The sequence below is a fragment of the Rhea pennata genome, chromosome 5 (genome assembly GCF_028389875.1).
Source record: "Rhea pennata isolate bPtePen1 chromosome 5, bPtePen1.pri, whole genome shotgun sequence".
Classification (NCBI taxonomy): Eukaryota; Metazoa; Chordata; class Aves; order Rheiformes; family Rheidae; genus Rhea; species Rhea pennata.
The window spans coordinates 32,925,348-32,941,242 of NC_084667.1; the positions used below are offsets into that span (position 1 = coordinate 32,925,348).

Consider the following 15,895-nt stretch of genomic DNA (forward strand, 5'->3'; position numbering starts at 1 on the left):
GTGGGTGCACCCCATCCGGGCCCATGGATTTGTGGATGTCTCGCCTGCTCAGAAGGTCTCTAATCCTTTCCTCCTCAACCAAAGGAAAGTCTTCCCTTCTCTGGACTTTCTCCCTCATGTCCAGGCTGCAGGATTCCTGGGGGCTGCCCTTAGCAGTGAAGACTGAAGCAAAGAAGGCATTCAGTAACTCTGCCTTCTCTGTATCCCTTGTCACCAGGGCCCCCGCCCCATTCAGTAGCGGGCCCACATTTTCCCTGGTCCTCCTCTTGCTGCTGAGGTATTTGAAGAAGCCCTTCCTGTTGTCCTTAACATCCCTGGCCAGACTCATTTCCAGCTGGGCCTTAGCCTTCCTCGCAGCATCTCTACATACTCTGAGTGAGTTCCTGTAATTCTCCCAAGTAGCCTGTCCTCTCTTCCACATTCTGCGTATTTTCTTCTTCTGTCTGAATTTGGCCAAGAGCTCCTTGCTCACCCATGCAGGTCTCCTGCCCTTTTGCTGCACTTCTTACTCATAGGGATGTGCCACTCTTGAACTTGGAGGAAGTGATATTTGAATACTAGCCAGCTCTCCTGGACCCCCCCCTTCCCTCTAGGGCCTTAACCCATGAGATTCCGCCAATTAGGTCTCTGAAGAGCCCAAAGTCCGCTCTCCTGAAGTCCAGGGTTGCAATCCTGCTTGTTGCCTTACTTCTTTCCTGCAGGAGCCTGAACTCCTCCATCTCATGGTCACTGCAGCCACGGCTGCCCCCAACCTTCACATCTCTAACCAGTCCCTCTCTGTTGGTAAGGACAAGGTCCAGCAGGACACCCTTCCTCATAGGCGCCTCCACCATTTGTGACAAGAAGTTATCATCAGCGCATTGCAGGAGCCTCCTGGACTGTTTGTGCCTTGCTGTGTAGTCCCTCCAGCAGATGTCAGGGTGGTTGAAGTCCCCCAGGAGAACCAGGGCCTGTGATTGTGAGGCTACTTCCAGCTGTCTATAGAAGGCCTCATCAACTTCCTCTCCCTGGTCAGGTGGCCTGTAGTAGACACCCACAACAGTGTCCCCAGTGTTAGCCTGCCCTTTGATCTTCACCCATCAGCTCTCAGCTGCCTCCTCCTCCTCTGTCCCTAGGCAGAGCTCGATGCATTCCAGTTGCTCTCTCACATGAAGAGCAACTCTGCCACCTCGCCTCCCTGGCCTGTCTCTCCTGAAAAGCACATAGCCATCCATGGCAGCATTCCAGTCATGTGAGCTATCCCACCATGTCTCCATGATTGCAATGCAATCATGGCCCTTCGATCTCCTGCTCCTCCTGTTTGTTCCCCATGCTGCCTGCAGTGGTGTACAGGCATTGCAAAGAGGTTGTCGTGCCTGCAGGTTTCCCAGGAACGGTGTACAGGGGTCCCCCATAGCATGCACCCATTGGAGGCCCCGCAGCCCAACTTGTGTTTTGTTGTCTACCCTGTCTGTAATACACCCCTTTCCCCCCTCCTACCTAGTTTAAAGCCCTCTTTACTAGGCTGGCCAACCTGTTTGCGAAGGCAAATGTGCCTTGCTTGGTGAGGTGAATCCCATTTCTCCTCACCGGTTGTTGATCTTCAAACCATGTTCCATGGTCATAGAATCCAAAACCCTGTTGCCAACACCAGCAGCGTAGCCAGTTGTTGAAGTATACTTTTGTAAGTAACATGCCCTAGAGCCTGTTGGAAAGGAAGGTCTAAAATTGTTTTTTTTTCTTTTTTCTTTTTCTTTCTTTTTTTTTTTTTTTTGTAGAAGCTCCACCAAAACTGGAAGAAAATCCTGCTGAAGCATTCACTGACTCATCTCTCTTTGCTCACTGGGGCCAAGACCTCAGTCCTGAAAATAGACGTATTGCTCTTAAACAATTCCAATATTACGGCTACAATGCTTACTTGAGTGATCGCCTGCCGCTGGACAGGCCCCTACCTGATCTTAGGCCTAATGGGTAAGTGTTGTAGTTGAATCTTGTACTACAGTCCCTAAGTTCTAGACTCTTAACTCGTTTTCGTCTGAAAGTTTTACATTGTGTGATGACCTGGTAGGTAAGTTATACTGGATGGACAGAATGAGTCATCTGTATAAAATACACAAAGGTGAAAGGTTTCAAGTGTATCCTGAAACACTGAAGTGCCCAACTTAAGTCCTACTGAAATTCCACTAAGTACTCATCAGAAGTCCCCAAGTTGTTTGAAAGCTTAATGTAACCTATAATTTATAGTAGACAATCAGTATTTCATTGCTGTAAGAATGATCTTTTTATTTAAAATTTCAATTTTATGAATAGATCTGTTTAGGAAATGAAGAAAGTAAGAATTATTCTTTTTGAAAGCCCAGGACTGTCTGATAAAGATCAGTGAGCACGTGAGGCTGGTCAGCTACAGTAGTAAAAAAAGCAGTTCAGTCAAGCAGTGTGAACCAGCTGGAAGCCTCCAGTGGAGTTTCATTGAGCTGTTCTCTACTGAAGCATGTGTTTCTGACAGGATAAATACATCCACTGTTATGCCACATGGGCTTGGTGAGATGAATGGGACTGGGGAATGGAACTCTTTAGTACATTTGAGTCTTATTCCAGTAAGACCACTTACATGGAGAGTTTCTTTTGGCCTTGGTATTACATCTAATACGATGAAGCTGTGGGTGGAGGAGAATAGTGGGTATGTGCAGCTCATTTTTTTCAAAAATGTCATAAAAATAAATGCAGTAAGTAAGTACTAAATTGAACCAGTTGAGCCAAAAGACTCCTTGCTAATCTCCAAAGCAATCCAGATGTGATCTTATTCACTTCTTTTAACTGAATGTTTTAATAACTAGAGCAGTGAGCAGTAAATTTTATTGTATATTAATATGGTATGTTAATATGTTAATTATATTAATACACTTTAATATATTGTTTGCATATGTATTGGTTATTAACATACATTAATATAGTGTCCAATATTAATGAAAAGATTTAAAGTTTCAGGCAACAATTTAGCAATTAAAGATATATCTATGCTATAAAATGTAATATATAAATACAGTAAATCTATTATATATATTTATATAATAGCAACATAGGGAAAATGACAGTATGTGCAATTATATTTGTGTTTTAGTTAAATCAGTTTAACACGGTCTTTAGGGACAATCTGTCTCTTGTAATTGTAAACTAATTGAGAAATCTTTAGTGACTAACAAAACATCACTGCCAGAGGTATGTCTGTTCTTGTATCTCCTTTGAAATGATTCTTCTGAATGACTTCAATTTAAATTTTTTATAAGTATAGCTGTAAAAGATTAAAAAGACAGAAAATGAACATTACTGTAGCTGAAAGAAACGAATTGCAGTTGGAATTTTGAAAGAAATTCCAGTTAGAAACAAATTGTGGTTCTAATTTCTGTGGAAGTTTTGATCCTTAGTTAACTCTCTGCCAAAAATGTTAGACATTGTAGCATGTTTAAGGATTCATGCATGCAGAATAATAGCTTAGTAATGATAGCCCCTACCTCCATCATGGTTCATGAGCAAGTGGGTAACACGATACTGAAATTCTGATACCGGGGAAAATTAAATGTGTTTTCAGATGGTATGTACATTGTTCACTGTATGCACCATACTGTGGGGCGCACTACAGCACATTATTGTGAAGCCAAATTTCTGAAAAAAAAAAGAATTTCTAGTCCTGATATGTGAATTCTTATTTATGTGAGAGAATTTCTGTAGCTATTGCAGGAAGAAACCTAGGGAGAGTTATGTTTTCCTCTATAATCATCCATTTTTAGGATTGCTAGCAGCTATTTATAAAGCCTATAGCCTTAGTCACTTCCAGACTCTGTATGGATACATGTAAATTATCTATGGGCAGATACTAGGCTCAAGCAGCATAGCCTGAAAGCAAGGGCAGCTTTATCTGAAAGGCGCACACAGCTGTTTCAAGTGGCATGGAAACTGGGTTAACCTTGCTGGTTCTGTTCTGACAGAAATGCAGGAGAACACAGATATTGCAGAGATACCAGAATAGCTCAGGAAGGAGATAGCCTAGATCTAACCAAGTACATTAACTGGTGTTTAGCAGTGGCTCAGCGTCAGCATGACCTAGGAATCCCACCCAGTTAAGGCTTTTTGGGAGGTAGTTGAAGGGAATGCAGTTCGCATGGATATGTCCAAGCTGAACCATGGTCTATCATCTATATTGTTATGTATCACATGAAATATAGGATGTCTGTAAGGCAACAGAAATACATGTATAACTGAAGTCTAATGCAATTCACACATGACTGGCCCCACTTGAGACTGGGAATTAAGCAATCTGCTAAGAATGCGTGTTGACAGTTAGTTGGCAGGTAAGAACAGAAGGAGAATATCCTATGATTCCCAAATTAGGTTTGAACCAGGAAAAAGTTCCTGAGGAATCTACAGAAACCCAGTGATGTCAAAATGCTGTCCTTACTGGCTGTCAGTCCAAGCGAAGCATCCACGTAGCCTCCTCTCTTCTCCCTGCAGGCTCTTATGCTTGTACAGGACTTTTAGAATATAGAAATATGAGGACAGTATCTTCATTTCATGTGAGTGCCTCTTAGGTTCACAGCCTCAGCCTTCAGTGATGTATTTTTCCTCTATCCCAGGCTGCTTGTATTCATTTCAAGTTTAATTGGAAAAGCAAGTGCAGTAGTATCAACAACTAGGAAAGTGGCCTTAAAATCACACACAGGAAGAACACTTTCCACCAAGGGAAGCTGTCTGTGCAGCCAGTCTCTTAACTTTTCCCATGTCTTATGTTTTGAAACTTAGTGCCTGCAACCAAGTAGGCGTGTAATGATTGAATATTGAGGAAAAGGCAAGCAGCAGTAGAGGAAAACAGGGTCTGTGGTAAGGAAAAGCTTGGGTTGTGAGGGAAGAAAGGGTAATAGAACAAGGGCTGACTTGAGCACCAAAAGGTGCAGCAGTCTGCCTCCCCTGTAGGATTGAACATCTGTGCAGTACTCCTCAGGCTCCAGGATGTCTGGGCGTTCTCACTGTCCGTAGCATTCCAGCTTCCCATTCCCTTAGATAAGGCAGAATTGACCACACTTGTATTATTTACTAGGTTATTAAATTCTTAGAAAACAAAGCTCTAATTTAGCTCTGTTTTCAATGTGATGTTTGACTTAACACACCAATCCAGAATTATGTTATTCATGATATTGAGAATGAAAATACCAAGAAAATGCTACTATACGTTTATTTATTGTATATGAATCTGTTATTGTTAATGGATCTGCATAAGATGCACTTCAGACATTTGCTGGCAAACAGGAGACAAAATACCAGTAGTATCCAGGTGCTTGTGCATGTGTGTGTACTTCTGAGGAGGAGAAGCAGGCAATTAAGCCTAAATCAATATCTTTCTGTCAATTTTAGTGCTTATTGTATACTAGAATAGTTGTTCTGAAAAATAATCAAGCAGCAAGTTTAAGACAAATTAAATTCCTTCTTCACCCAATGCACCATTAAGTGGGCAAGCAAGCACACCATGTAAGCCAAGGTAGAAATAGATTCAAGATGGGAGCAGACGTTAAGGAATACTAAGAAAAAAACATAATGCATACAGAATCGCAGAATGGTTGAGGTTGGAAGGGACCTCTGGAGATCATCTGGTCCAACTCCCCTGCTCAAGCAGGGTCACTTAGAGCATGTTAGACAGGATTGCGTCCAGGTGGGCCTTGAATGTCTCCAGAGAAGGAGACTCTACAACCTCTCTGGGCAACTTGTTCCAGTGCTCTGTCACTCTCACAGTGAAGAAGTTTTTCCTTATATTCAAGTGGAACTGCCTGTGTTTCAGTTTGTGCCTGTTGCCTCTTGTCCTGTCACTGGGCACCACTGAAAAGAGTCTGGCTGTATCCCCTTGATATCCTCCCTTAAGGTATTTGTAGATATTGATAAGGTCCCCCTTAGTCATCTTCTCCAGGCTAAAGAGGCCCAGCGCTCTGCAGCTGTTCCCTGTAGGGCAGGTGCTGCAGTCCTCTGATCATCTTTGTAGCCCTACGCTGGACTCTCTCTAGTAGCTCCGTGTTTCTCTTGCACCAGGGAGCCCAGAACTGGACACAGTACACCAGACGTGGCCTCACCAGGGCTGAGTAGAGGGGCAGGATCAATGCACTTTGTTTGAACTAGATGTATTTTTGCCTTATTGATAACTCAAATAACAGCCAGCAGACATGAATCCTTATCAAAATAATGTGTCTGTGTCCCTGCAAAGCCTCTTGGTGCTGAAAAATACAACAGATCCTTTTATATCATTCTAGTATGACTCAGCTGTGAACCTCTTGTTCCTTTCTGCAGTGTTCTGACAATTGCCATCAGAATAACTTAATGGGGGAGCCCAGTATCTCTTTGTGAGGTCCTACAGTTAGAGATGCCTCTCGACATACGTAATAAGCAAAAATTGTAGCACAGAGGATTTTCTAATGCTGATTTTGTCAACATTTAATGCAATAAAAATATCAGAGGATAATTAGAAATTACTGAGCCCCACACACATGCGTAGGAGAGGGCAAGTATTCAGCCTTTCCCAGCCCCACAATGTGGGCAGCACAGTCCCTGTGTGCAAATACAGGAGACTGCATTCATTAGCTAGGGCGGTATGTTCTGCCCAAGCAGATTTTCCTAGTCTTCTCTGGAAGAAGGGGGGGGGGGGGAGAAGGATCAGTCAGAAGCATCCTACAGACTGCAACTGGGTCAAGCACAGATTGTGGCAACTGTCACACCTTGCAGTGGGATTTTCTTCTACTGTGGGTAGTGCACAGGGATAAGCCCTCTGCTCTATGACTGTAACTTTCAGGATTTGATCACTTTTTGCTGTGAATGTTTGCACTAGCACAGTGCAGTCTCCAGACAAGGTCGTGACTCTAGAATCTGTTATAACACAGGTTATAATAAATAACTGTCATGAGTATCTGGACCTCCTGAAATAATTGTCCTGAAATAAGCACTGAAGTAGTCCCAGTTTTTGTGGTACTTGGCAGCGCCAGCGGTACTGTGGAGGATTCCTTCTGCTGACTCTCCAACGCTTCCCTTTGTTTCCAGTGCCGGAGTTGTGGTGAGCTGCTGCTTACCGTTGATAAACCTATCTGTCAGCCAGCGGCGCATCTGCGTCACCGGTTAGCAAGTAACTGCTGAAGCACTGAGGAAAGCAGCGTGCAGGAAGCGGCCCTGCTGCGTTAGCTGACGTTCTGTTGTGCTCATTACTTTTAGCAGAGGGCAGGGAGTAGCCACCAGCCTTGTTGGGAGTGAAACATTGAACAAGCTCACACAGAAATACCTCATAAAAAGTTGGGTTAATTAGAGATCCCAAAGCTGTGCGCCAGATCCCCTTTTGAGTGAATACAGTATTAAGCTGCTTCTTTGTCGCCTTTAATATGTTTTGGGGATTTTTGTTTGTTTGTTTTACCTGATCTAGTTCACTGAAGCACATCTGTGAAAGAACAATAACGTTGTCTTTTCTTGCATAGGGATGAAAGAGTGAAGGATAGTGGAAAAAGGTGTGCAGTAGGACCTCAGTTACTTCGTAGAATTTTGTTTCTGCATAGCACATACGACAGAAAGGAGCTGGCTGATAGGCATAAAGCAGCTTTTTCAGTCAGTATAACTTCAGGCAGCCAGATTTCTTTTGCATTGGTACAAACAGCATTTGCGTGAAAAAGTGAAGGCAGGAAAGGTGGAGGAGGAAAAGAAACATTTAAAACTGAGACAGCTTTTCTTCTGGCTTTGGAGAGTGCTATATTGTATAGTACCTGCTTGCAACAGATTTGACTGACTGACTCCCAGCTGACTCAGTGTAGTTTGGCATGTAGAAAAGTGCAGAAGAGATTTTCTGTTTCTTTTGCAGAGAAAAGCTTTGGCCATTTAATAGCTACTTCTTGTTTCAAACAGTTCACCAATCCCAATTTGTATTACATGGAAGCTCAGTTCAGAAAGAGACTGTGGTGAAAGCCTTGAAAAGGAACAGGATTAGGCTTGCGATAAACTGGCCAAGAGCTGAGCGGGTGAGGTATCCAGTGAATGCAAATATGACTGCAGGGTAGCGAGGAAAAAAAATATTAGCTGGTTGATGGGGGAGGGGGTGGTACTGTGTTTTAGTACTAAAACTGTTTATGGGCATACATCTGTCTGAAATGTGTGTTGGTGTTGTGGTGGCATATATTGTGAAGTAGTGTGCAAGGCAACGCCAGGCCTGAATGAGCCTGTACACTCTCCTTTATTAAAATTGTTACAAGATCAACCTGTGATCCCAAACTGTGAGGTTAAAGTTAGCCATTTGCATGTTGGCCGCACTTCTGAAAAGCCAGCGTGGGAGGCTCACGCTCCATGAGCCTAGGCTTCAGTTACTGTGCGTCCTTCGAGCCAGTCTGTCTCGTTACATCCTTCCCGTTACATCTGAATGATGCCAGTGATGTATTTTGCTCCGTGTTCAGTTCAGGCTGAGTTCTGTTATCTGTATTCATGACAGATAGCATAAATATTATATGGGGTATTTGACATTTCGAAGGACTTCTTTATAAAGAGCACGTAAGCCTGCTCCTTTACCTATTAGATTATTTTGGTCAGAAGTCCTAAGACTACCCAGTTACTCCCTCCCCCTCCCTCCCCCCCAATATGTCGTAGCTATGCAAATGTGCTAGTTCTTTCACTTGGCAGACATTTGCACTAAAAAGTACTCAGAATAATCCCTGGCATAATACTGTAAGAGAATAACAATTTTTGCCCAAATAGCTACATAGAGTTCTCAAGTTCATATAAAAGGAAGTTTTACTGAAATCATCAACTCTTAATTTAGTGTTCTTACAATTTTATGCAGACACAGGTCTTGATTTTAAGTACCCAGAAAAAAAATGGCATAATTTGATGGAGATGAACAGCTTTTATTAAAAGAAGTAATCTGTTACAATTAAATCTATACTGTGAGATGCTTAGGAGACCATGATCTAACTACTCTTTCGTCACAGTTCTGGAAATTATCTGCATATTTATCAATTTCTTTGTTATTCAATCTTTCTTAAGATACATTTCTGTTTGTTTTTTTAGGCAGTTATATCAGGAGAAAAAAAAATTGTCCATATTTGCTTTTATAGTTACATGGTAGCTTGCAGATTGCTCACAGGATTGTACGCCTGTCTTTGCTCCCTCATGATGGAAAATTACAACCATACCTCAAGTTCTATAAATCTGTAGCAGGAACAGTTTGCTGTCTTGTTGGCTATAGCCAATGTAATAGGTTATAATCTCTGAAGAGGCACTTTTAATGTGTTTTTCAATGTCAGCTTTGTTACCACCGTTTGGTTAATACTTAAAATACTGATAGTAGTGAAAGGAGAAATGAGGAATGATCACAGAATGAATTGATAAACATAAATAGTTGAGCTGCAATTCTTACAAGACCTGCATCTTTAGCAAGATATATAGTGCCGTTTATTTTATTTATGCCAGAAATCAGAAGAATAGGCTTTTCTTTCCTCTCATACATCTTGAACATCTATTTGCTATTTTGGCTGATGACAAAATGTTACCAGGTCATGGAGAAAGTGCAGTTCTATTTCTTCTCGTGCTTTTGAGTAATTCTTATTTTGTTTGAATTAATGCATCCTTCTCTATCAGTTCTTGGGAAGGATACCTTAACCCTGAATGTTTTATCTGCATGCGTTATTTCATCCTTTATTCAAAACAAACAAACAAACAAAATAGTAATTTGGCTGATGTAGTTTTGTGGTCAGCTCTTAGGTGAAAGGCTCTAAAGAATTGGAGAACTATAATTCTTTTCCACCATATATGTACATGTTTGTAGAATATCTCAAATTATGTTATTAATTCAGGAAAATGCTCTTTCTCTGTTCCAGTTGTTTTAAATTAATTTTAATGCAGCTGACTGAATTGCTTTAGCATAGTGTGTATGTTCTAGATGAATATGTTTTTCTCATGGACAAATATCTGAAAGAAAATTTCTAAGGTATTCTCTCCTCCATTTATCAGAGTTATGCTTGAAATAGAACACCAGGAATTTCTCTTAATTTTTAGTAACCATGGTAACTGTTACTTTAGTGTTATTAGCTCAGTATGATTTTAGTAGACTTGGTTGTTGGAGATAATTTTTCAGCTACATTGTGATGATACTTGCTATTATAATTATTATTACTATTTAGAATTTACATTTAAGAATACATTTAATCTCAGTACTCAATACTCTGTGAATTAGTTACTAGTGATAGCCACAATTTACAAAGAGCAGTGTCTAAGATACAGGCGAGTTAGGGATCTTGTCCAAGGCCCTCGAATGAGTCAAAGGCAGAGCAGTCAGGAAAACTAGCAAGTTGGTCGTTGCCATGCAACCATTCAATTCTTAGCACTTACTGCATCTCAGATTTTGAACAATACAATTTTATCTCTTTGTATACTCTTCAGTGAATGTTTGACTTACACATGTGTGCGCACACATACACTCTTTATAGCTATTTCTCATTCATTGCTAGAATGATGGAATTCAACGTAAAATATAGTATGAAGAATAGGATAGACTTTTTCATGAAACTGTACAAATTCTCCGTTCCGTGCAAAAAAAAAAAAAAAAAAAAAAAAAAGTTAATGCATACAGCTAGAAAAAAATGATACATATCAGTTAAATGGAAGGAAGAAATGTTAGGAGCAGAAATTTTGTTGGAACATTTCAGTTTGCATACTGGATTTATGATAGAGAAATGGGGGTGGAAAGTGAGGGGGAAGGAGTTGTATGCTTTTGTTTTTGTTGTTGTTGTTTGGTTTTGTTTTTATCATCCAGAACAGAAAATCAATTCTGCCTTACACTAGTTGTCTTCTGAAAGAAAAAGCAGCTCCTTGTTGTAGCCTTTTATTTGGAATAAAAATACCTAGGTTCCTCTCTAAAAAAGGGCCTATGGAGCTGAATAATATTGAGGGACCACAGTCCTGCCTGGGAAAAGCTTTTAAGCACTCTAAATTAGAATTTTCTCTATTATTTTCCTCAGCAAGTTCCCTGCTTAAATAACACAGGGGTTTGTTTAAATACCATTTAACAGCTCATTCTGTCTGTGCTCCTGCTTTCCTGCCTTGTACGTACACTTCTCAGTAGCTATGTACTTTACAGACTACATACAACTTTGCTGAAAATTACAGTACTTGGATTTCCCTTGTAAACCTAGTGATAAGTCCTTCTTAGAAAATCTTGATTTCCAGAAAAACTCAGCAAAACCACTGAGAATCATAACTGCATCCACCTGAAAAGGCCAGATGTAGAGAAGGTCCAACATAAGCCTTCATGAGGTTGTAGCCTGGTTTTCGAAGAACAGTGAAATTTTGTTATGAGTTATCTTTAATTAATTGACATTCATTAAAAAAAGAAAAAGGTAATTGACTATAATTAACACTTCCACAAGCTGTCACATATTTATCTATTGTCCAATCCATTCAAAAAAAGTGACATTCAGATCTGTCGAAAGCTTCAAAGAATATGTTTCTGTCTGATCCTTAAAACTTGAAAGCCTTCTTATTGGTAGAAGTAAGAGACTAATATGTCAGTAGAAATGCAATCTGCTTTTGGAAAGTAATTTTTGATTTGTTATACTGTCAAAAGATCAAGCTACAAATGGGAATCAGCAAATCAAAATACTATTGTAATTGCTTAATTCTTGTACTGGTGCAGTGGAACAGAAGGCTGTGAATCTCTGTGAATGGGTTTCTTGTTTGACTCTGAAAGATGACTGAGCCAACTCATTTAAAAATAAAACCTACAGCCTCTTAAAACAAATGCTTGTCCTAACTTTTTCAAGATCGTGTTTTCTATTTTGCATGTCTATGTAATTCTTTCATGTGGTGAAGGAGGAAAAGGGGCCTAAAACATGAAAGAACTTCTTTAATGTGATTTCCAGCAAATGCAAGCTAATGACCGAATTGAGAAAATTGGATGACCAGCTGCATTTTGAATATTATCCTGACCCTTTATAGAAGCTTTAAAAACATGCATGTAAATTCATCATCATGATCAAACTTAATTTTTATGTCACCTCCAACATGAGAAGAGGAATACTTACTTGCTGCTTTCCTGTATTGTCTCTGCAGATTAAAAACAAAACCCCCCAAAGTGCTGTGCTTTCTCTTCTGATTGAAGATCAAATAAAGTAAGCATGTTCAAGCATAATTTGAGAATTGTGACTCCATGTACATCCTTCAGGAGGTTCTGGCTGGAGTGAATCTAGGCATCTTCAAAGATAGCCACTTAAGTGTTGTCAGAAGACAGGAAAGGGCATTAATGTCAATCATATGCAGCTACAGAATGTACCTGAAAATGGTGCTTGGATCAGCCTGTGGCCTCAGTCCTGTTAAAAGGGGAGTAGTTGTTCTGAAATAAACTGTTTTTCATCCTAGTAAATTCTTTCAGATCTGAGGAGGAAAAAAAGGTAGAATTAACTGTTCAGAATGTGGCATTAAAATACTACGTTTCAGAGAAAGTAGTTCACTGCTTTTGCTTAATAAGCTTCTGATTTTATTAAAAAGCAAACATTTGCTCACAAATTAAAATATAGTGGAATCCTTTCTGAAATGAAGGAAAAAAGAACCAATAAAACAGTGAGCAACTTTGAAGTAATGGGCAGCACCTTCGTAACAGTGTTCGCATCAGCAACTGGGGACGTGCTCAGAATATAAATAAAACACGCACACACATGCACACACACGCACACACACACAGAAAAACCTAGCAGGCTAAGCAAGTATTCCTCAATCTACTCAAAATTCTTCAATGAGCTGTCAGATGTCAGTTCCCATCGTTGTACCTGTTTTTCTGGCTACACTGTCTTAGCTTTTGTTACAGGATGTTCTTTTGAGTGGAGCTTTTCACTATGTTTTTACTGAATTGAGAAAGAAATTCCTAATCTTGATGGGAATTACTGGTAGATTCTGCAGCAAAAGTAATTATCTTGGCTATTCAAGAAGATGCTTTTTGAAGTTTGGGGCTGACTCTGTTTTGTCTATCTCCACTGTCCAGAAAGACACTGTGAACAGTAGCAGCTGGGAACTACGTTCAAACAAGACTATTTTTCACTGTTTGGGGCTTTGCAATAAAAAGTGAATTCATTCTAGGCCTTGATTGCACAGACTGTTTCACTAAATTGTTCTCAAGAATTCCTTTTTTAGATATTTAGATAGAAGGTCATCTGGTTCTTGCCTGTGCTTGCTCTGAGCAGCTATGGGAACCTCCTCATTCCTGCCTACAAAAGCTCTCTAGTCACTGTTCTGGCTGTGGGTAGATTTTTCTAAACCTATCTGTGTTGACATGATGACTCCCAACAGTTTAGATCTTTTTTTTTTTTTTTTTTTTTTTTTTCTCCAGGTGCAGAAACCTTACATTTCCCGATAGGCTCCCGGAGGTCAGCATTGTATTCATATTTGTTAATGAAGCGCTCTCGGTGATTCTGCGCTCCATCCGTTCTGCTATTGACCGGACTCCTGCTCACCTGCTCAAAGAGATTATTTTAGTGGATGATAACAGTAATAACGGTAAGAGTTGTTGATTGGATTTTTTTCATACAGATTGGATCATACGTAAGAATCCTTGAATTGTGGCTCTGAGTCATGCCATTAACATTTCAAATAGTGCCAGCATATTTTCTCTCTTCTTCGTTCCACAGCCTGCTGGGCTTTGTCTTTAAATACACACAAGTGGGGCATGTAAAAAGAGTGGGTACAAAAATAGAATGTTGTTTCTGTACATTAAGTAAAATATTAAGCGTAACTAGAGATCAGAGACCTAAGAAAGACATTTTACACTTTGTAGCACTCGAATGTACTTTGAAGATAATCTGCTTTCTGTGTTCTTCCTGTTTCAGTTGTGTGCTTGCATGTGCTTACTCACTTTTCCTCTTTTGTATAAAGCATCTCTCTGTGTTTCTTAAATATCTCCTTTAGATTGCCATTTCCTTCTGTCTGTTTTTCCTAATCTCTCCTTCTCTTTTGACTGTTTTTAGATTCTCATTACCAACATTTTACCTTGCTGCTTTTCTACTGTGTGCCTTCAAACAAATTTTGCTCTCCCTGGTCTGAAGGACTAGACTTTTCATTTCTGATTGCTCAGTGCTTGCCTAGGTGTTTGTCAGGCCATGCTGGACATTTTTTTATGAGTCCTGTTCTCTGGCCAGGTTACTAATGAAATATTAATTATCTGTACACAGGATGCTGAAATTATAGAAAGATTTGTGTTTGCTGGGGGGAGGGGTTAATTTTGAACTCCTGAAATAGAAGGAGAATCTGAATTTATTCTGCCCAAGGAGAATGCTGAACAAAGGGCTTTTCCTGTCCTTACCATCATTATAGCTGTTATGTGATCCCTGTGGCTAGATCCTGGGGCTTGCTGCTAGTCACAGATTTATGTCAGTTTTGTATAGAACAGAAATTTAGTAGGAAGCAAATAAATAAGTTCTCCTCTTCAGGCTGTATGTTTCACTACCTCCTCTTCCACTGGCTATCAATGAAGGAGAAGGTAAAAAAGAAAGTAAAATCCTCACTCCCTAAAATACACACAACCCAACAGCTTGATTTAAGTTCATGTCAAATATAATTCCAGTCTCAGTGAATAATGCTACATTTAGAGTCAGCTAAGGCTGATGAAGCTTTTCTTGAAACACCTACTCATGAAACAGAGGGAAAAATTGGAATGCAGGATTTATGGATTGTTAGTTTGTGGCACAATTTGTGATGTAGCAGTGCAGTGAAATAAAAGAAAAATCATATGCAACAGTAAACTACAAAGGGAGTTAATCACACATGTGCATGCACACATGCACACACACATGATTCAGAAACACACATATGTGGTTTGCAAACATCTTGTGAACTGAGGTAGGTTTTGTTTCAAAACATAGTTCAGATGCCATTTGACACATGATTTTACTGATTCACTCTTAGTGGCCTTAATTTCCACACTCCCCCTTGCTCATGGTCTACATGTGTTTGATCAGAAAACATTTGAAGTACAACTCCAATTAGTAGATTTGGATTCTGGGGTGTGTTTGTAAAAATTTATCCATGCATCTTTCAAACAGGTCCTATTAATATGCCACGAGCTGAAGGAATTTGGTTGGGTATTGGTACTGCAGTGCCTCTGAGGCCTCTGTTCACAGAGGAACTGGCCACAAGAAAGTCATAGAAGAAGAAAAATAATCTGGCTGAAAAGGGAGTTTTCAAAGGTTTCTAGAGCTTGAGTCTGATTTTATAGAAGTTACTGGCACTTACTCCAGTAAGTAAATTACAGAGCAATGTCAGAAATGTCAGGGTTTCTAGGAGCCTGTCATTATAGCTGCCTAACACACACAATTTTTGCAGTCCAATTTATGGGCTTGTCAAAATTATTCTTTTCTTTATTTCTTATCCGAAATAGATTAAAAAAAAATCACAGGAACCACCTAATGTTTTAGAAAGATCCATTAATGTATTGGTACCAGTTTTAGTGCTGTACAGTACCGTATTTTTATTCAGGCTTATCTTTCTTACCCTCCTATACCCCAAATCCTTAGGTTCCTGACCTCAGATGGGAAGATAGGAGTTGACAGGGAGGTAACCTTTGCTTTGGCTGTCTTAGCTTGATGTTATGTATCATTCTGCACAAAATAACATTGTACGGAACCATACGTAGTTTCCTAGAAAATGTCAAGCCCATCCAGGATTTTCTGCTGCTCCTCTAACCCCTTTTGTGGTGTCTCTTCCCTGCAGTATCAAATTAGATTCCTACAGTGCTCTCTATCTTTTCGGAGAGGATGGATGGTAGGTAGGAAGGGAGCAATTCTAAGAATGATTTATGGGCTTTTCTATTATTAGTTTAAATCTTACAATATTTATTTCACAATGTACTTTTGCTTTTAAAATACTCTTTTTG

General features: G+C 39.9%; 1 protein-coding gene across 2 annotated transcripts in view; it reads left to right on the forward strand.

Moving 5' to 3' along the window:
- The window catches only part of GALNT18 (polypeptide N-acetylgalactosaminyltransferase 18), a 260,211-nt gene that overhangs the window by 136,239 nt on the left and 108,077 nt on the right, over positions 1–15,895 (forward strand). For both annotated transcript variants that reach the window (XM_062576816.1, XM_062576817.1), the window contains exons 3-4: positions 1,758–1,950; positions 13,358–13,524. In XM_062576816.1, the coding sequence (XP_062432800.1) occupies positions 1,758–1,950; positions 13,358–13,524 (360 nt within the window). The remainder of the gene's footprint in view (positions 1–1,757; positions 1,951–13,357; positions 13,525–15,895) is intronic.